Source organism: Xiphophorus couchianus, chromosome 16 (assembly GCF_001444195.1).
Source record: "Xiphophorus couchianus chromosome 16, X_couchianus-1.0, whole genome shotgun sequence".
Classification (NCBI taxonomy): domain Eukaryota; kingdom Metazoa; phylum Chordata; class Actinopteri; order Cyprinodontiformes; family Poeciliidae; genus Xiphophorus; species Xiphophorus couchianus.
This window is the reverse complement of record NC_040243.1, coordinates 18,484,327-18,506,620: the sequence shown is the minus strand read 5'-3', so window position 1 is coordinate 18,506,620 and position 22,294 is coordinate 18,484,327. Positions and strand designations below refer to the sequence as shown.

The 22,294-nt window shown below is 40.0% G+C and overlaps 1 protein-coding gene across 4 annotated transcripts; it reads right to left on the bottom strand.

The window, feature by feature from the left end:
• Positions 1-987: 987 nt before the first annotated feature.
• On the bottom strand, positions 988-19,213 carry smurf1 (SMAD specific E3 ubiquitin protein ligase 1). 4 transcript variants are annotated; one of them, XM_028041902.1, is made up of 18 exons: positions 18,917-19,213; positions 11,000-11,038; positions 10,801-10,909; positions 10,570-10,703; positions 10,413-10,478; positions 8,989-9,064; positions 8,688-8,899; positions 8,527-8,611; positions 7,596-7,745; positions 7,038-7,266; positions 5,640-5,743; positions 4,504-4,618; positions 4,239-4,417; positions 3,983-4,120; positions 3,772-3,892; positions 3,451-3,652; positions 2,809-2,893; positions 988-2,728 (listed from the first exon to the last, which is right to left on the bottom strand). In XM_028041902.1, exons 1-18 carry the CDS (start codon positions 18,969-18,971, stop codon positions 2,629-2,631), a joined length of 2,199 nt encoding a protein of 732 aa, XP_027897703.1. In that variant the 5' UTR covers positions 18,972-19,213; the 3' UTR covers positions 988-2,628. The 4 variants fall into 4 exon arrangements, with proteins under 4 accessions (XP_027897703.1, XP_027897705.1, XP_027897704.1 ...); XM_028041904.1 differs by having other exon boundaries at positions 2,809-2,884; XM_028041903.1 differs by having other exon boundaries at positions 7,596-7,742.
• Positions 19,214-22,294: the final 3,081 nt, after the last annotated feature.

Sequence of the window (22,294 nt, the reverse complement as noted above, 5' to 3'; positions counted from 1 at the left end):
CAGCTTCACACACCTGGACACCACACATTTCTGTTCATCCTTCCACACAAAGCGCAGCCAGTTTGGACAAAATGAACTCAAACCATTTTAAGGCCTAAATTTGAGCAATATAAATGCAAAACTTTTTAAGGATGAGCTGACACCCTTGTTGTCCAATAGTGATGTTACTTTAGCCAGAGTCCTTCTGTCTCCCACCACCTGCATTGGGTTGTGTGGGCATTTTAGCATAGAGCTGGCCTTCCTGATTAGCTTATCTAAGCTGTAGCTGCTGTTTTAACGGAAAGCACCATAGAAGATGGCTGATAATACTAAAGTCAAAGAGGGTCTTTGGAAGTGCCCCCCTTGTTAATTAGAAATTTAGATGGGAATTAAAGTAAATCAGATAAAAGGGAATTGTTTCAGAGATCATCCGGGAATGTAGTTTTTAGTAATTTTAGTTTGTTAGAAAGAACGGGTGTTTTGGGAAGATTTTAGTAGTAAAAGCACCTGATCCACACTCCAATCTGGAGAGCGCTTCAGTGTTGTGAGTCCTGTCCAGGTCAGTGTGTGAGCACAGGTGTGCCAGGTTACCTACAGCTTCGGCTGCTGAGCTTGAGCAGTGAAAGAGACGGGTGCGCTTGATTCTTTGTGAGGTGCGTGCCAGTTGGGTGGAGATGGTGAATGCATCCAAAAGTGTTGGTTTTGCTGATTTAACTTGTATAAAATGGAGAGCTCTTAATAATGAACTTAAGACATTTTAAAGATGCGTGGACCCCGTGCTACCTTGACTTTCATGCCACACTTTTCAGATTTATGTGTATAAGTGCTCCCGCAGGCAGTAGATATAATTTTCCATCATTCTTTAGGGATTTTCTGTAGCTTCTCCAGGATTGTAAAGAATAATTTTTCTGAATTGTTACAAAAACAATCCTTACAACCATTAAGCACATCATTATAAGTCTGTCTAACTGAAACGGCAAAGAAAGGGCGACACGCACACACGCCAGATTGTATTTTTCAATTTAATTTCTTTTAATATAATCTTATTTACATTGTATTTTTTCATAAATGTTTAGTACATTGTAAGTTACAATACTTTTGCATCCATTACACAGTGAAATTAGACCATAGAAAATGCAGATTAAAATAATACTGCGTAACAGTCTTCAATCTACAACGGAACGTTCCTCTCTTTCCCTCCCGTCCGCATGTTTCTTCTCGCTCAATAAAATTTGATTTCATTCTCTACTGTGGAGCTTAAATGGTTCAAAAGTTCATTCATTGTGGTCTTAAAGATGATGATTAGTTTTCCAAACGTTCTGGCTACAGAGAGAGAGAGAGAGAAAAAAAATCATGTTTAGGAGGAATAAAAACATGGCAATATAGGCGATAAGACATGTATAAAAAGGCTTAAGGGGTCTTTTGTTTTTAAGCACAGATGTTGCAAATGAAGTGGCTTCTTTGCATCTTGAGGCTCGTTTTGATTACGAATAACAAACTCCCTCCCCCCCCACCCCACCAAAAATAAAAAACAAGATAAAATCTTGGACATACCCTTGGATTAATTTTATTTCTCAAATTACAGTTGGGGGTGGCAGGGGAAATGTAACTTCAGCAAATGTAACCCGGTGTTTTCAAAACACCAACATCTTTTGTACACCGACGAGAGCATTTTCTCCCCCCCACAGTAACATGGATGTTTGAAAGTAACAAAACTCAATAAAAAAAAATAAAAAAAATCCACTTTGTGGATGACTTGAATTGCATGAGAATTGACCCTTCAGCTCCAGTAGGTTGAGCTGCGATTAAGAAATTAGTGAGGGCTCATTGCAGAGCATATAGCAGCTTGGTCAGTAATCATTTAGTAATAAATAATAAAAACATCAGAGAGGATCAGAGTGGTCGCAGGTACAAACGTAAGAGGAAAAAAAAAAAGTTAAATGGAGGCTCATTTTATCATTTTTACAGCATAACAGAGTGCCATGCTCGACACACATGCAAACGCACACACGCATACAAAAAAAAAAAAAATCCCACTCTCTCACATGCAGACTGAGACACAAAGACACGCAACAGTGGTTAAACATGAAGCATGAATACTAGTCGATCAATCAGCTTGTTACGGAGGAAAAAAAAGAAAGAAAAAAAAAAAAAACATCGCTCCCCGCCTTGTTCAACGCACACCCGAATTCAAAGTTCGCAGGCTCGTACGCGATTGGCTGATTGTGCCCGAAGACTTGAGCGCGACTCGAGTCGAATTTGCCGTGGTTACACATTCTTAAGAGTGACATCATAGCTTGTTAAAACTGAAGGATAAAAATGCTTCTTGAAAATATTTGAAAAATTTTTTAAAATACTTTTTTTTTTCTTTTATTCCCACCCCCCCCTTTGATCCCCTTCCCTCTCCTCCTCCTCCTTTGCTTCCTCCTCCTGCTGCTGCTGCGCTTCCTCGTTTAACCGCAGGCAGTCCGGCGGCACAGAGGTGGCAAGAGACGGCGTGTTCTCGTAATGCTTGGCTGTTCGGTATACTCGGAGTACACCTCGAGTTCGGTTCGTGTGTGTGCATACATGTCGAATGTCAGATAGTTGGGTGTGCAAGTGCAAGCGAGTGTGACCGGCGTTGTCCTCCTCGTCCTTGTGGCGGAGCCATCACTCCACGGCAAAGCCGCACGTCTCCTCCACAGCTGTCAGCAGCTTCTCGTAAAGTTTCTCGTAGGACTCGTAGGGAGGGATGTCTATTCTGTTAAAACTGGAGATGAAAAAGGATTCGTCAGGAAGTCAGACTCTAATAAATGAATGAATGAATGAATGAGACCCGAGGCGTCTTACCACGTGTGAGCTTTCGGTAGGTTCTCTGTGTTGGCGTCTATCAAGTGGATGGTGAAGAGCCTCGGTCCTGCAGAACCTGTAGAGCCTTACACACATACATTCTAGTTATCACTGCTCTACAATGGGAAACGGTTGGCTGGTCGTTTGAAATCAGACACCAGTATAAACGCAGGCGGTTTATTTACAGGTTTATCTTTGTCCTTATTTTTGACATCTAAATTACAAAATGTTCATATTTTTTGTACAGTTTTGCCCCAAATACTGCTTTGAGAGTGCTGTTGTTTCAGCAAATGGCATATTTTAGAATCTGTATACTCTAGTTAACGATTAATCATTTGCTAAATTAGTTGATTATTTCAAATAATTCATTAATCACGATTAATCGTTTCAGCCCCCCATTTTATTCAGCACATATTCAATTAGCAATATGCCGATTGGAAGGAATTGACAAGAACCTTCCGTTTGTCTCACAAGCTATGATTAATAATTGATGATTACTTCAATAACCGATTAATCACAATTAATTGTTTCCGCCCTAACGTGAAACAAAACAAACCTATTGGCAGTAAATGAACGAATGTTGATATGAAACGACTGCAGTGTTGATTTTGTGTGGAGGCTCTGTGCCGGTGCCTGACCCACCCTGCAGCGCTTTGAACCCCTGCAGGGGAACCCGAGTGGAGCCCGTGACGAACTGCAGGAGGCGCCCTCTCCTCTCCTCGCTGAAGGCCTCCACGGCCTGCCAGAACCACCGCACCACGTTGCTCTCCCCGGTGCAGTGCTTCAGCCGGGTGTTGGCCTTCCAGTCCGCCAGGTCTATCTTCCCCAGTCCGCCGATTATTAGCTGGATGGGACGGAGAGAGCGGGATGTTATGAGATTGAAAACAGGAACGAGATGTGAAGAATCCTGGTCGGTTAAGCTGGTTTCCCTCAAATGAAGGTTTATCGTTCAGAGGCGCGCACCTCTAGCTCTTTGTGGTCGAACGGTTTGAGGAGGTGCTGTGGGATCAGCTCACTGAATCCTTTCTGGAGAGCCAGAAACTGGGCTTCAATCCCACGCATGAACCTCCAGTTCACATAAAGTCTGCAACACACAGCCAACACGAGCAAAGTCAGCATCCCACACCACACTGGGAAGCATTTCTGAACACCTTGTTTTGTTATCTGTGCCCACCTAACGTATTCCTTCTTGTTCTCCTCAGTGACGGGAACATTTCTGCCGTTAGGTTTGAGTTCATGTTGGGAGAACTTCCCAAAGGCATTGTGCTCCACGCAGAAAGTGTGATCCAGGACAGAAGTGATGTCATTCTCCCTGCACACACACACACACACGATAAAGAGAACACTGGGCTGTAAAATATGAAATAAAAACAGGGAAGTGACTCAAAGTCACAGTGGGTTATTTGGGCCGATCTAGGCAAAGTTCTCACAATATCCAGACGAGGCTCTTGTGCAACTCCGGGTCCGTGGTCTCCAGGTCGTTGAGCTGGATGGGTTTGCCTAGCAGCTGCTTGTAGAAGGGCAGCGTGAAGCTGCCATTGATGTAGTGACTGTGGAAGACCGCCAGGCCCATCACGCGGCCCACAAAGTGAAAATAGGACAAGTGGTCCTTAGAAAAAGAGAGAGAAAGGAATGTGAACCAAAGTTTGAGATCCATAATTAACTCGACGTAAAGCGGGTTATTAGTGAACTCACAGGGTTGATGGAGGAGTCGGGGTTGATCTGTAGTGTGTAGATATTGTCAGTGGAGTACTGGAAGAGGCCGTAGTAGGGGTTCAACATTTCATGACACAGCAGATACAGCCACTCCCTGGAGACAAGGTTACTCAGCATTAAACGAGTGAACTTAAACACAATGAACCAGATATTATTGCTTATTCTTCATACATGTGCTTGTGAATTTCTTACTGATACTCTGAAATTTTCCCACTGAAGGACAAATAAAAGGAATTTTCTGTTCTATTCAAGTTAAAGGAAGCTACAACGGGGGCTAACGCTGCAACTAACGTTTATTTTAGTAATCGTCAGGTTACTCTGATGATTAACATGATAAAAAATGGCCACTTAACCACTTAAAGCTTTTTTTTAAAAACACTATATTAGAAATACATTAAAAGACGCAAATAATTCATTTACATTCTCGAATAAAAAATGTATTGCTTAAAATGAAATAACATTCCTTTAGTGTATGTTATGTTGATCATTTGTGGCAAAGGATGCATCTGCAGCTAGAGAAATATTATCTACTGATCTGTTGATTTATTTTGATATGAAATAGATAGCATTTATAGGAGATTTTTTGGTTTAAGATTTTGAATCAAATAAAGCAAAAACTATCACTTGTGGAGTTCTGGGTAAAACATTTTTACAAAGAGTTTTTTTTTATTATCTTAAATGCGAAAATGTTTATGTTTTTGTACAGCGTTGGTTTAATCACTGCTCTAAGTATGTTGTTCTTTCAGCAAATCTTTGTAAACTCCTATTAACAACTAATAGACTACTAATCGTAGTTGACAATTATTTCAATAATCGATTAATCATAATTAATTCAATTAATTGTTTCAGCCCTAAAGTGGGTATTATTTTTATTAAATACATTTATTTAGTAATATACTAACTGGAAGGAAATAACAATGGAAAACCTTCAGTTTCTCTCACTAGATATGATTTTTACCTCTGTGAGAAAGTAAATGACTGGAAATATTTAACAGATTAGCTGAAAAGAATCAGCACTTCTGCTTAATTAAACATATGCTGCACATTTTAATAAAACGTGGCACAGACAAGAAATAGAGCAACAATAAACAACAACTCAGAGCCTTCACCCTCACCTGGCCACTCCTCCGTAATCAAGGCCCTCCTCTCCTCTGAACTTCACCATCAGCCGTTTCTTCAGGTCCTTCGGCCTCATCTTCATTATCTGTCGATACGACTCCTGGGAACGCAGACAGGATACAGATCACACACAAACCTGAATAACTCATACAAGTCTGCCGAAACGGTTTGAGACAACAAGCCTGGGCCGTGAACGTGTCACAATCCTAATCAGCCGAGTTAAGCACAATGTTGAATACGACATTTAGTGCTGCAGCCTGGTGGTTTAATGTATTCTAGTGCTAAATGTTTTTTTGTTTAATTCAGGAGTTTTAAACATGGCACACTCAATGTTTTGATTGGCCTGTTGTTCATCGGTTTTGCCTCGTTCTCCTGACAAACGCGGCTCCACGCCTGCCGACCATAACGCGGGTTAGCGCTGCTTCTTCGGGGCAGACACAGTTTCTCTCAGTGGAAACAAAACAAACTGGTGCTAAGTTTAACACTGAATCCGGTTTGGTGGAAAAGTCCCCTTGATAAGGGCTAAATAAACACCCACGTCACAGATTTTTATTTGAGAAACTTGTTTAACACCCTTTGTATCATTGTTTTACTTCACAACTACTTTTTGTGTTTGTCTATCACATAAAACTGCAATAAAACATATTAAAGTTTGTGCCACAAAAAAGTGGAAAAGGTTCTGGAGTCGGTATTGCTTCAGCAGCAGCAGCTGCTGTTGTTTGCCGGTGATGCAACACAAACAAGGTTTTGCACAGAGGCTATCCACCAATCAGAGGCATGTTTACAATCTGAAAACCTCTCAGCTCAGTAGAATAATAAGCAGCTGAGTGGATCAGGGTTGAAAATGTTTCTCCGCTGAGGCGTTTCGGGGAAAAAATAAGTAATTCAAAGAAAACAAAGAGGATAAAAAATAAAAAAACAGATTAAAAAAAAATATATTAAAGCCATTTTTGTGTCCAGAAAAGATTGTGACAACTTCATGTATCTATCTTCTACACTGCTAGCTCCACTGGCAGATTGTTTCACTCATAACATGGGAAAAATGTGAAATTAGTACCTTTTTTTCATCACTATTAACGAATTATTGACTTAAAACAAGCTCCTTTATCTTGCTGAAAGGTTACTTGTAAGTTAGTTTTGTTCTATTTTAATTGTGCCAAGATATTATAAATTAGAAACTAGGCCAAAAATACTTGGTAAGATTTAGTGTTTTTGATGTGTAGGGGAAAAGAAACACATTTCATGGGGGAAAAAAAGGTGATAAAAACATGTTGTTTTGCACTTTTACATGCATTTAGCAAGCTGTTTTTAATATATATTTATTGTTTTTTTGTTGGAATCAGAAACAAAAATGATGCAGTCCAGTGGTATATTACCTTTTTGTTCCTCCTTACCTCAAAGATCTCCTCTCGGGACACCTCAATGCGACAATGTCCCGCTTGAGGTTGCTGCAGCGACAGCTCGTGGCGCAGCAGCTTCAGCTTATGCACCAGGTCTCGCTCGTAGCGCACCGCCATGTCTCCGTCTCCTCCTCCGCCCCCGCCAATCCCTCCGCCTCCCCCCTCGTCCACCCCGACATCCATCGGCGGGGCCTGGGACGTCTCCTTCACTTGGGATTGGTGGCTGGAGAGAGCGGAAGAAGCGAGAGGTGGGTGAGACGGCGGCAGGCCAGGAGAGCAGACAGGATTAGACACCGCGCGCCGAGCTAAATCTCCCGTAAGCCAGCGTTTCTGTAAATCACACTTCCCTGCAGTGTTAACGGAGCTGATGACCGTTAGTAGGTCACGTCCGGGGCCAGACTGGGTGTAGCTTTACGTCGGTGTCAGATCAGGCTAAGAACAAATCAGACTAAAATCCACTAATTAAGGACGTGCTGCAGGAGTCTGCCACCCTAAAGCGGGCCGAGTCTGCAGTCGGGAGAAATCTGGAGTGTTCCTGGATCAGACACACACCTGATGATGTTGTGCAGACGGGGGTCTGTGAACTGCGTGGTCCGGTTGTTGTGGTCCACAAAGTAGATGCGGCCGGACACGGTGCTTCGGACCTCCCACCCCACTGGCAGCGGGCCGAGTTCCTCGCAGCTCACGCTGGCCAGATCCCTACTCCAGAATCAGAGGACGTGGCAGAACATTTTCTCAGACGTTTTCTGACTCAAACTTCTAGATTTTACATTCGGGTTTTACTACATTCAATACATGTGAGCACAAAATATTCCCCAAGTCAGAATTTTTATGTTTATAATTCTTGTTTTGGACCAAGCTCATTTCAAAAATTAAAAATTCCTCAAATGAGGACTGGGACACGCCATGCAGATTCTTTAAATGCAGTTCAGCATTTCTGCTACCTTTAATCTGATGTAAATATGCACAATGTGCCAAATATGTTTGGTATTTAAACCACAGCAGCTTTCAGAACAACAAGTACAGGTTAAAGTTGAATCTCAGAGGAACTACAGGGCTAATAGTTGTTTTGTTGAAATGTGAGCATTCACTTACGGGTTCTTAAGTCTGAAAATCAAAAACTAAAACGTTGTCACAGCTGTGATGAAACATTTAAGTACAAATCAATCTGAAAAACTATTTATTTTTCAGAAACTAAGATCTTTGAATTTTTTGATGACCACAAAAATCTGAAAAAACAATCAATAATTTCATGCTCAGTTTTTATTTTCTCTATACTTATTCAGACTTTTCAGCATTATTCTTCTTTTCTCTGACTGTTTATCAATTTAAATGTATAACTATTCATTCCTACAAACAGAACACCAGATTTTGTACAAAGAAACATAATTGCTCAAGTGTAAAGTATAATTTTCAGTGTAATTTCTTAAAGATTTTCCTTATTTTCAAGCTGTGTTTGACTATAACCAGTGAGTAATCCTACCGTGGTATCCGAGGGTCGTGCCAGGTGCTGACACCTGTCTGTGTGTGAAGGAAGTACACCTGGCCTTGCACAGTTGTTCGTTGCTCTGTTACAATAAGGAAACAATGTTATTCGTGGCCGTTTCAAATTTAGATGGCTGATAAATGTGTTTGAGAACGGACCGTATCCCTCTGGCAGATCAGGCGGTTGATGCCCGTGAGGTCTGTTCTGAGGGGTGTGGCCATGACCTCTGGAGTCCGGCCCTCTGATTCGCAGAGTCTGCAGACGGCCCTCCTGACCCGGTGAGTCCAGCCGACAGTTCCCGCCGCCCGCGGCGCCGGTGGGGTCGGAGTAGGGCAGCGGCTCTTCGCTGAAGCAGCCCTCGAAAACAGGTCTGAGGAGTTACGCACAAAGCTCAGAAGTCTAAACGTGATATTTAACTGTAATAACGTTAAAGTTATAAAAGTCTGGAGATGCACTCACCCATCGTTTTCCAACAGTCCTCTGCAGTCCACTACAGGACCACCGCTGCCAATGCGGTCCCGCGTCTGTAAGCTCACTACAAACAGGAAATATGTCGACATCGGACAGAATCAATAAGTCAGGATGTAATTATTCAGTGCCTTTCATACCAAATATATAAAGTGCCATACAAGATAAAGAAAAAACAAAACGAAACAGATAAAACTGCCAAAATGTATGAAGAAAAAAATAAAAAATACATTCATAGATGTTTGAATCTGTCAATGTGGATGGTGGAGGAAGAAACGTCGGTTTTCCATCTTTATGGCCAATAAAAACACAGGAATAAAAATATAAAACTGGGTTTAAAGAAAAGTAGGAATTAGACTGAAGTAAAATGTATTTACAAATATTTTAATGATTTAAAAAAAAACATTGAAAACAAACAATTCATTCACATAAATGCAAATAAAGTTGGAAAATTCCAAACCAACTAAGCATCCATAAAAATATAAAAATGTCTAATTAAAAAAAAAAGTTTTCAATTGAATTTCTTCTTACACTCAGAATAAATTTTCATTTAAAAGTCAATCAGAAAGATAATCTAACATGTTAACAGGATCTTAGAAATCAGCTAAATTAAAAACTAACTTCTTGATTTTATTTTTAAACACTGCTTCGGGTCTTCTGCGAGTGAATTCCAGTTTGGAAGAACATGTCAGCAAAATCAGCAAATCAGCATTATCAGCAAAATGGCGGCTTCTCTATGCGTTCTACAATAAATTATGATGAAACATTTTTAACTGATTCAATTAAAAAGTGAAACTGGTGTTATAGAGGTCCACATTGGTCGATGTAGAATTTATTTCTTTAAGCCTTGATCGTTATAACTTAATGACTTCTAAATGTGTAGATGTGTTATTTTATGGTCTATAAAGGGACGGGATAACTGCTGACTTCACAGATGTGGAGCAGACGGTCACTGACACCCCGACGAGGAGAGGAAGCCGAAGAGGGTCAATGCTAAAGAAACTGACTGCTGGCAGAAAGCTACAGTCGAGCACATGGACATATTTTTCTATACGCTGCCATTTCGCAATAAAAAATGCTTTTTTTTATTGTTCTAATGTAATATTATTCATTTCCTGATAAGAGTGGATTTTGGGTTTAAGTCTGTATGACAGAGTAATCAAAATGAACAGAAATAAGTGTGACGTTATTGAACGAAATAAACTTTTAATGACATTCAAATCTTTTGGTATGCAGATTACTTAAGTCCTTCTACGGGGATGAGGTTTCCAGACTGAAACGAGTGCGATGTGTGCGCTCTTTCTGGGTTTTGTTAACATTCTTGCAGCTGAACATTTGCCCGGAGACAAAGATAGAGAAGAAAAAAAAAACGGCAAGTGGAAACAGAGATAGCTTATCAGTGTGTCCATCCTCACCTACGATCTGCCCCCTCACTGCGTCACTGTCAGAGGGGTTCAGCTTGCAAAGATCTAGGCGCTGGTCTGGAGGGAGGAAAGTCAGAATGAATGCACCAGATGCAAATAGGGTTAAAAATAAAATCATTTAGAGAAGAAAAAAAAAAATCTAAATTACATCCTGTGTCTTTTAGCCTGCTGATGGCGTTGGAAAGCAGTCGTATGCAGCCCAAAAACCCCGCCCCCTGCCGCTTGTGGATCTTCTTGTGGTTCCATATGCTGATGGTGATCGAGTCCGTCTTCCCGATGTAGCTGCAAAAGCGAGGAACTCGTCAGGTTTCTTTACGCCACCGCCGCCTGAATTTAAAACCTAGGCATGTGGGAGGTGAGGGGTCGCCAGGAGGCTTACAGGTCATAGTGCTGATTCCACTTGGGATCCAGTGTGCTCTTGACTGTGTCTGTGGAGTGGCATTGACCCGATCCGTCTACTACCACCTTAGCGAAAGGATCCGGTAGGCCTGCACGCACACAAGACGTCACCAAAACGCTGCTCTGTGTACCAATTGTTACTACAGTAGACTAATGGAAAATGCCACAGCAATACTTACGAAAGAAGTCTTTCTTTGCGAGGTTCTTGGCACATAATACTGCAAGGGGGGAAAAAAAGGCATAAGCATGAGGCTAATCTTACTGTGTAGGCAGCTCTAATAAATTCTGACGCATAACAAACACTCTGAGGAGGAAGAATGTAGTTTAGGATAAAATATGAATGCCAGAGAATACTGATGAGCTGCAGAACTGGGTGAGCAGGATAATGCATGCCGCTGTTGAGATGAGGCTGCCCACTCTGTCTCAAAGTTTTCTCAAGCTGCATGTCAACATGAATTCTCCTGTTTATGCAGCGCGCGGATGACACAGTCACTTCAATTTAGCTCAGGTGTGAGCCGCAGCTAATGTTAGCCATGCAGTAAACATGTTGGAAAACAGAGCTGGTCTTCTGCTCTCAATACTCCACAAACATGCAGTAGCTTGTAATCACAACATGATGTGTTTACACACCGACTTACGATGTAATTAATACTTTCTGTTGTATTGGTGACACTTTAGACATGCTCACATAGCCAGAGGATACATATAAACATATATTAATGAGCTAAAAAAAACAAACAACAATAAATACCCAAAGCAACTGTGATCTCCACTAACAAAAGAAATAAAGATGTTTTTTAAACTGTGTGACTAGAGTAATTAATATAGTAACAAGGAAGTTTTAAAAAGTTACAAGAGAAAGTGTTGAACTATTATGTTATTAAGAGCAAAACTGCAAAAAAAAAAAAGGTTAAAACTGAAAATAAATAGAGTGGGTATTAATTTTATAGTGTATCACAATTAAAATAATAAAAAACTTGTTGCAGACAACAGTACTCTAACTGGTATAATTTCAGGTAGCTGAAAAATGGCTACTCACTTATAAGAATGACAAATTTTGTTGTTTAGGAGTTAAGGCTGGGCGATAAATCTATTTTACTGAATTTGATGTTTTTGGAGACTTTCTTTTAGGAAAATATTTTATTTATTTTTTCTACACCAATGTGTTCCTTGGGTTTCCATAGTTCAGAGTGATGTCAGCCCATCCAGGAGCTACCATCTTGTTTCACTAAGCGTGTTTTACACTTTCTATTTACATCAACTCCAAATTCAAGTCAACTTAAAGAAAGAATGATTTAAAAAAAAATACATATATTCTGTCATTTCCATTTTTTTTTTTAAGTGAGGGAATTAAATTAAAATCAGAAATTGAATTAGCTTATGCTTTTTGATAAAGAGCAAAACCACAGAAAAGTTTAACATCTAACAGCCAATTATTCCATGGCTAGGAACAATAAATTAATAACAATACACACCGTGATAGACATGTTCAATAGTAATAGATAATACATGACAGAATGTTCAATCATTTTACTGAACAGTGAGCCAGAAATGCAAAGCATTCTGGGGGATGTAGGCATAAGAAATACTTTAGCGGCTCAACCTCTGAAGCGAGTTAAGCAAGGTTGGTGGCATCTTAACTCACTCACTCTTTGGCTACCTAGCAACAACCTGTTGAGTAAATTGTGCAACAGTTTCATGTTATGTACCTCATAACTGCTTAAAAATTAAAAATGCTTTTTTTTAAACACAATAACTTGTTTCTTTTCTTTGTTAGTTCCATGACCCCCCCCCCTTCAATGATGTAATGTATTACACCATGTACTTTCTACTCTGATATTAAAAGAAAATAAATAAATAATGGTGTGGAGTTAAAACTATGGATAAAACGGGAAAGGTCACATCGCCAGTTTAGCAGCATTTCAGATATTGAAACCAAAAAACTAATCTACAATTATCAATATCGACTGATATGAAACGATTATATCATAATGTGCTTTTTAGCCATATCATCCAGGCTTAGCCATGTTACAAGCTTAGTAAGCAATATGTTGAATAGCTGCTTTAAATATTTCTGTTTTCAAATAATTCTGCTTTATATGAAACCAATTTCATCATTTTCTCCATATTTTACTACTGAATTTCTACTTAAAGTAATCATACCATGACAATCTATTCAATAAGAGAGACCATTAAATAATAAAAAGCATCTACACATATTTCTCAACACAATTTCCACAAAAATGTGTAAAAATGGTGATTAGATAAAAACAGAAGTATCCCGTACTTCCTCTAACCAGCAAAGATAAGTGAATGAAGCCTGTTAGGGATTAATATGACTAATCAATAAAAACATCACTTCAAGTAGATTTAAAACCCGTCAGGCCTCTTCCCCCCTCCCAGGCGGTGAGTAAGGCAGTCGGTGGTTTAGGATGTGGCAACTTGTGGCAAACATGTGTCAGGCTCAGCCGGGTCCTACTTCCTGTGATCCAGCCATGGAGAATGCTGACAGGATATCCTTCCCTCTTTCCCCACGCAGACCTCTTTCAGTGCTCCTCTGCCTGACTCACGCATTCCACACCGAGATCTCATCTTTTCGTCGGGCACCGAGACAGAGAGAGAGACGGAGAGGAAAAGAACAGGGAGGCTGATCCCTGACTCCTCTTTCATCCAGACAGTCCAGGAAAACCATTCTCTCCACTCCATCTGCACTTCCGCTCCCTCGCCACAAACAGAGGACAGCTCTGATTTCAACATCCGGCTTTGTTTCCCCCCCCTCTCTTAGGCTACTTGACCACCTCCTTAGCGGCGCTGAATGTGTGACGGACCCCCTTCGCAGCGTCTCGGGAAATTTCCCATGCTGCCAAGGTAACCGATGGCCGAGACACAGACAGCTCAGCTGGTGCCCGATTTCCCTCACTGCCAATTTAGTTCATTGCATTATTGGCTTTAAAGTTAAGAGGTAAAAGCAGAGGGGGGCAAAAAAACAAGCAAAAAGGTTCCACTCAGGCTGAAGTCAAACTAAATTGAAGGACTGCTTTGGGGTGCGAGTGATTTCTCAAAATCAAAAATAAAACAAAATAAAATATTATAAATCAATGCTAAAATGAAGTGTAACAGTCAAACTCTCCATTTTGAGAATAATTGTGTACATTTTCCTCTTACACAACCGTCTTCTTTTTTATGATCACACACTTTGGCCACCCTTTAACACAGGGGTGTCCAAAGTGTGGGGCACAGGTCTATTGTGGCCCTTGAACCGATGATGAGTGGTCCATTACTACAAGTTTTCTGGGGGAAACCTTGCTAAGCCCTGGGCGATATGGCTTTTGTTTTTTTGCCAAATTAAATTTCTGATTTTAGTCTATATTTTTCCTCACTCCTTTTCCCTGAAAAATACAAATGAGAGAAAATATCTTTAAAAACTGGCTTTTATTTTAATAATTCCTTCCTTGAGTTCAACTGAATTCAAAGTCAAAATAACTACAATCTTGTCAAACAAGACGGTAGTTCTTAACATCGTGCTGGAAACCCGAGAAGTGCATTAGTGAAAGAAAATCTTAATTTTCCAAAAAGTGAATCTTCAGTGAACAGAAAATTTTCACTATTCTATCAAATGAATTAATCGCCCAACTCTAGAGACAAGCCATTAAATCGTCTGGTGACTGAAATCTGACAACTTCCTGCTTCATCGCCCTAACTTCAGTCTGTAAGAAACTTAAAAATCCTATCTTTATTTTTGATTAGTGAATGCACCGTGCCTAACAGACCAGGGTAACAGCAACTATCATAGTTGTTAAGGTCCTTAATGAGTAACAGAGACTTAAAGTTAGCCATTTTCAGCAAGGTGTTTGAAAATCCAGCCAGAGGAATCAGAAATGTGTTCTGTGAAGGGCATTCGCTGCTTTTTAAACGGAGTGAGATTTCAGCAGACAACAGGAAGGCTGAAAGTAAACAAGTTGCTTCGTTTTATCTTTTTTAAGCTCTCACTCGCTGCCCTTCATAAACTTTGTTGGAAATGAATAAGCCCTTTCTGTTTGTTTTAAGACTGTAAACTCCAATTTACAGCCATTCGTCTTTTAGGCACACAACATGCTGTCACATTTGTCTCAAATGTAATAAATTAATCACTGCTACCAGCAACAAGACTAAAAATGTGAACTTGAATGTCTCCTTATGTTGTAGTTGTTGAAGATAATTCAGAATTGTCTAAAGTCTTTATTGTCAGGTTGAATCTTTAATAAAAACACAGATCACACTGATTACAAAACTTTGACTCATCTCTACCATGATGTAAAAGAAAGCTGCTTTAGAAATGTCACCTTAATTTCAGACAAATTGCTCCGTATTACTAATCCACCCACCAAACAACCAGAAAGATCATCGAGTTACAGCATTATAAGTTTTATATCACAACTATTGTGTGCTAATTCAGGAGTTATCAGTCATATCACTTCCTTGTGTTTCACATCAGTTTTGAAAAATAAAAAGGTCTGCAATAAATTAAAACAAGATCATGAAATTTCCTAGTTTGGGGAAGTTGATTGTTTTATTTCTTTAGTCTTAAAACATATTTTTTTTGCCAAATCTCTGCTTAAACAATGAGAAACTGTTGAAGTATTGTGTTTTTTTCCAAAAACAAGTGCATAGTTGTCCTCTATATATCTATTTTTACAACTGGCTAAAAACGTATGACTAAACTTATACATTTTTGTGATTTAATGTTTGTTTATCCCTTTATTTTTGGCAGAACAGAACACCTATTATATTAATTTCCCAAACTTCCATGCATTTTTTTAAATGTCTCATTAATTCAGTTTCTAACATTATTTTGTATCCAGATTATCTAACAGAGAGCTCTAAAAGGAGCCATCATTTTAACAAATTAAAACCCAGAGGTACTATGTAATCATATTCAATAATCTGCAGCAACGCTATGACATAACCTCACCTAAAGCAGCACCAGCAGCAGCTCAGTTTAATAAACTGAGTGCATGATCAGCGATGGTTTATTCACTGGTGGGGATCCTCGGTGGCATCAACAAAAAAAGGGCTGACGGCACGTCTAAGAGCTTGATCATGTGACTGCTACGTGAAATGAGGAAGTAGTAATTCCAGGACCCAAATACCAACTCCAATCGCAACAGCCAGAGAAAAACAGACAACACTGGCCACTTGCAGAATGAAGGGTTTGTGGTCCCTCGACAGTACCCACTTAATAGTTAGTGAGTAACAGGAAAGTGCTTAGAACATGAGTTGGTTTCCTGGAAATGGTTCATTGTTTAGCTTTGACTATGCAGACTTCAAAAGCTGTTCTGTGGTTACAATTTCACAAAGGTAAATGCTATAAAACACAGGGTTTGTGCAAGTTTCACCAACGCAAATTTAAGACCTTTTTAAGACCATTATGAATGAAATTTAAGACACGTGTCATGACAGAAATGTACAAAAGAGTCACATATTTCCCATAGTAGTGCCAAGGTTTTTCCCAGAATGAATGTAGCATCGTATGAGTTTGGCGATAGAAGTGAGCCAGGTAAAGACCAACATTGTGATAAACTACTCTTACCCATGAAAGATGCAAAACAGCTAGCTAGCAGTGGTTTATTAGCAACTAATTAGCAATAGCTTCATCTGCTTCCAGTTACAGAACGGAAAGAAGATGTCTGAGCGCAACTCAAAGTTTGTCTGACAGGAAAGTCTTGTGAGAAAAACTACATAGAATATGAAAGATTAAATGGTCCTGTGATTAAAGTAATTCAATTCATTAGATATTTTCTAATATCTAATGAATTGATTAGAAGCAAAAATAGTTTGCTTCTATTTTGGATTGCAGTGGGGCAGCGTGTGTTTTCAATATTGATCCATCGTGTTGAGGCATTTATGGAAATTTGAATTTTGTTTAAAGAAAACCCAAGTTTTGACTAAAACAAGGGGGAAAAAATTGCACATTTGCTTCCTCCATCGGCCGTCTGCGCTTTATTTAAGCTCCTAGCTGCAGACGACTGGAAACCTGCCAGGTCTAAATGCTGCGCTCGTTCGCGTCGTACCGACATCTTCGCAGAAATCTTCGTGAAACCACTAATTTAATGCTTGTTCCCGAGGGTTATTGTACGGTACCCATCAAATACAACAACTACATTCTGTCTGGCTAAATAGAAGCCTGCATAAACACACTGAGGGCGCTCTGAAGTGTGACCCAGAGCCAGACTCCCTGTCACAGACACACAGGCTTCTCTGATGTAGGCCAAACAATCGTTCAGTCTGTCAGACTAAACAGAGCTGGCCGACAGCATAGTCGGCCCATTGGCTCAGCGCGCATTCCTCGCCCAATTAGGATTCCAGTCATACCTGGGGGGGCGGGACACACTCGGAGGGGGGCAATAACCTCTGCATCCATGTTGAAATAATGAGCGACGTGCCTTTCACAAACCCACACACACGTTCTCTGCTTTGTTTTCACAGCGAATCATCTGAGCCACAACTTTCTGATAAGATCTATTTGGATCTTCCTGAACTTCTTTGGATGGAGTCGAGGCAAAACAATTAAAGCACCTAAAATAACCTGATCAGAACAACGCTTCGCTTCAATGGAGTGTTTGATCCAATCAGACATATTTTTTGCTTAGCTGTTCTGGGATACAGGTACACAAATGTCATTTTGTTACATTATCTTCATTGCTTATTAAAGTACATGAGTAGAATAGGTTGCTTTCAGATACAAAAAGATAACAGAGGGAGCGAGATCACGTGGTTTGTCACCACATGTGTCATTTACGTACAGATTTCACTGCATAGCTCTAACCAGTAGCATTAAATGAACTGATCAGTTGAATGACTGGCATCAGTTGTTTCCACATTAACAAAATGCAGCAGTAACCTGGTCTATTATGTGCCTGAGCAGATGAACTGAAAAGACATTTCGGAGTTTTGTGAAATCCGGAATGTGGAAAGATGAGTCTTTAATTTGGGAAGGATGTTTCTGCTGCTCTACCGGCTTTGAAATCCTGCTCGGCAAAAAGCAAAGCCATGCAGAAAAATAAAGGTTAAAACAGGTTTTCACGTGAACACATTATTGATACACTAGCAACTCTAAACCAAAAAATTTAAAATAAAACATAAAACTGTACAAAATGAACCTGTGGTGCCTGCATGTCCCGTTGTAAATTGAGCAGAAGGGAAACAGTGAGCCAGGCAGCAAAGGGAGGTCATTTCCATTTGAATAGAGGCCCCTCGATGCCTAGTGGCGTTACATTAAGCTACAGTAAAAACCGTTGCTCCTGCTCTCTGTCCACGTAGAAAAGTGGGAGAAAAAAACAGAGTCCTACGAAGAAAATCCTGACCCAAAAACTGAGAAAAAAAAATATATATATATATACACATGTATCCTTGGTGCGTTGAGTACGTGATGCTCAGAGAGCAAACGTGTCCAACTCGTCCGGGTCGGGATAAGTTCAATGAGTCTAACTGCAGCTGACACAGCAGCCAAACGCCAATCGATACACACTGGTATTATCTAGGCTAGCATGTCATATCTGCACGAAAAAGATCGATTTCGCAGAGGATGCGGAGAAACGTTTGCTTTATATGCTTTTAATTTTGTCGCATTAGCTAAAAAAGCGACGGGTCCTGCTGGTGGTCAACCCCCTTAAAAAGGGTGTAGCTAACCAGCTATAGCGGTCAGCAGTAACTACAGTGTTACTAAAGGCTAACAGCAGCGGGCTAACACTGAGAGGCGACGGTTGGCTGTAAATAAAGTTTCTGGACGGCTTTCAGTCGCCACTCTCTCTAATAACGTGCAAACAGGCGAACAGAAGCGTAAATCAGCCGTAAAAACAACAAAAGACAGCTTTTCGGCTGTCCTATCGGCAATTTTGGTAGCATTTTTGCTAACAGGCTAGGCTTTAACTGCTGTTCACCTCGCAAAAACCGGATGTTTGGGTGAAGAACAGACCAAGAGCCCCGCAGAAACTTGTTCGGTTTGACTACATCAACATATTACAGTATACGCTTGTGTACAAGGCAATTTAGCTTTGGATAAAACAAGCACTGTAAGCGTTTTCTCTTTGGCTCGTTTTTTTTTTTTTTTTTTTTACCTGTCAGTCGGATTTTGATGCTGGACCCGTTTCTCCGACTCCCAGGATTCGACATCACTCCGGGAGAGAGAAAAAAAAAAAAGGATAGCTCAAACTTTCCCTCGGAGTCGCCCGAAATCACAACCTTCGCCAAGAAACGGAACCGCGAGGGACTTCAGCGGCGAAACATGTGGTCCGCTTAGCTATTCCTCACCGACAAAACTGTATTATTTCACCGCAAAGTCCTGCGCTCCTTCGAAATTCAACAACACGGGAGAACATTTTCGGGCAGGCTTAAGCACGTACGCGGCTGACGTCATGTTCTCACCGCTGCGTGCGCGCGCCGGATAGCGTGAGCGCGCCCGCTCAAAAAGCTGACTGGTGCGTTAAAATCCATAAATGAAACCACTGGGTTATAAACAGACTGTTATAAAAATATGTTTAACAACTTTTTTTTTTTTAATAAATGGATGCTGCATATTAAATTTAACATATAGAATTTTTACAAATTAATTCAGCTAAATACCTTTTTCACGAAATAGCAACACTTCCATTTTAGCTAACATATATTACGTGTAAAGCTTTTAAAATAAATCGATAATGATATGAGTAGTAGTAAGACATCTCTTCAATTTACAAACAAGCATCTTTTTACTAAAAAAAAATATCAAAATTCTAATTTCTTTCGGAAACTATTAAGCTCTTAATCATATGACGCGTATGTAGTTTGTTTGAAGGAATGCCTAGCTGGCCTGTATGTACTTGTGATTTATTTTGTGTTGATCTTGATAAGCCTGTAATTGTCTACCACAATTCAATTTGACCAAATTGATTGATGAAATTGATTTGGGGACAAAGTATTTATAATTATGATTATTTGTAAGATGTGTGTCCTGTTGCATCTGGACAGCTTGTCATAATTAAAAAAAAAAGTTGTTACCTTAAAGTCAAGTGCACTTAGGTTATGCAGCAGAAAACTGACCCGGAAATGCACCGTGTTTTGTAGTGGCCTAGTCAAATTCTAGAGTTAAATCTGAATGAGATTCTGTGATATTTATTCAGAAGCAATTCTGCAGCAAAGAGGGCCAGATTTCCTGCAACTGGTTGATAGCAGTTGTTCTGCTAGTTATAATGTCTAGGGGAGTAGATTTATATTTATTCATGTAATCATAGTTTGATATAAAAGTGCACTGAGCAATTCCCCAATGCTCATCTGATTTCGCCTGAAGTTTTCATGCATCACTTCGGACTGTAAGAAGAAGAAGAACCAGGAGAGGTGAGCGTCTCTCTTGCTTTCAGAAACGGATTGTTTTTAGCACGGGAGGCCGACACAGTTGCGAAAGCCAGGAGGAAAGAGAGGCATTGAGGATTATGGGATTGAGTTCCTCAGCTGTGTGTCTGTAGCATTAGCTTTGGAAACAATGGAGGCTCTCTTCAGCCTGTTTACAGGACCCAGTAAATCCACATCAGCACCAAGGCCGCTTGTTCACTTAGAGGCTCGGCTTACTAACACCCGAACGCACCAAGGCTCATAAGCACACACATGCAGACTCTGTTCATTGCTCCTTTTTTTTCTTCTTGTCAACTTTTCTTTTGTTCATCTGAGTCAAACATTCCTCATCACACTCACCCTTATTAAATTTGCGCAATGCCATCCTTATAATGTCACAAAGCACAAACTGATTTATTTTATTCTATGTTATTTCCATTTAGATTGTGTTTTGGCTCCTTTTTTAATTGTTTGAACACTCCAGTAGTTTATAAAGACACTCACCGTGTACGCCTACTTGTTATGAGACTGGATGTCTATTTGTTTATTTGGCTGTGTGTGTGTGTATGTGTGTGTGTGGGCGTGTGTGTGTGTGACTGCGTGCGCACTATGGAAATGCTGCACATGTACAATAGCAATATGGTAATCAAAAAAAAGAGGACACATAAAAACAAGAGAAGAAATGAAATTATATCAGAGAGATGAGGCCAGCAACTAACAAAAGGTCAGTTGCTGGCCTCTTGTTCGGGTCAGAAAAATGTTCAGCTGCTGTGAACTGAACAAAGCAACAGTTCAGTTCATCTGAACTGTAATTTAATTCAAAGTTAATTTAAATTAAATTGTTTAATTTAAATTAAATTGTAAATTGTAATTTTACAGTTTAAAAAAACGGTAAAAAAATTAGTGTTTTTAAACTGTGAAATTTAAACTCAATTTTTTACAGTTTAAAAATACTGTAAAAAAATTACAGTTTTTTAAAAACTGTAAATAAAAAAATTACAGTTTTTTAAAAAAAGTATAATTTCAATATTCCCGAAAGCTAAAAAGGAATCAGCTATCTGTTTTAAATAATTTTTTCAACCACATTTTGACTGAAAAGTTTGGAGTAATTGACCCATAACATCGTTTTGAGTGTTTCTTCCATCATCTTCACATTTAACGGCTCACGTTTCAGCTGCTCTCCTTGTCACTTCCTCCTCGCATCCCATCATGCAGACACACGGGACGCTTCAGCAGCCAGTGCGGCCTTTTTGTCAACCGTGAAAGTGAAAGTCTCTGCAAACAGTTAAAATGTTTTTAGCATTGTTCAGGAAAAGCCAGATTATTAGATTAAATAACAATAGTAGGATTTTGCAACCATGCATGTGAAAACAGTAGGTGATTTTTGAACTAAGCAACCCAGGTTGTTGAGATATGAATGCTGAAAGTTATAATAATATGACCAATAAGCAGGGGGGGGAGGGGGTTCAGGATTTCAGACACAGAGGGGAGATGAGCATGCATGCTGTGTGTGTGTGTGTGTATGTGTGCGTGTGTGTGGGTCTGTTCAGTCTCCACCCTGGAGACCAGCTGCTTGAAAGTAAAAGCAGAGCTCTATGTGGAAATGGGCCAGTCGTTGGCGGTGGCTAATCACTGGCGTGATTTGTTTAGGGAGAGGGGAAATACTTTGAAGTTGTTACAGGAGGCGTCTGCAGAGAGCAAACATCTGTCTGTGTTGTTTGGAGTGCTGACACTGAAAATCAACGCTTCTCTGATCTGCTCTCAGGGAAATCAGCGGCAATTATTCTCCTCTCTGTCTCTCTCTGTTCCCTCCTCTCCTATCCTTTTTCCATCTCCTGCCATTACATTAGATAAAAAAAGAGAAAACAGTCGACGTTTGTCACATAAGAGCAAACATCTGTCTCAGACAAATGGTGCAAATTATGCACGAAGCAGCATCTTCCTTATTTGTTTCTGGGACTTGGCCGGAAAGAATCTCATCCTCGGAAGTATGAAAACCCAAGAAGGCCGTTGGATTTGGGAGGAAAAGTCCAGTCAGAAACATGAGAGTCTCCTCTGGTTCCAAACTCTTCCCTTTCCTCTCTCAGAAGTTCTGTGAGGATTAGGTTTTCTCTGCATCCTTGCTGCTT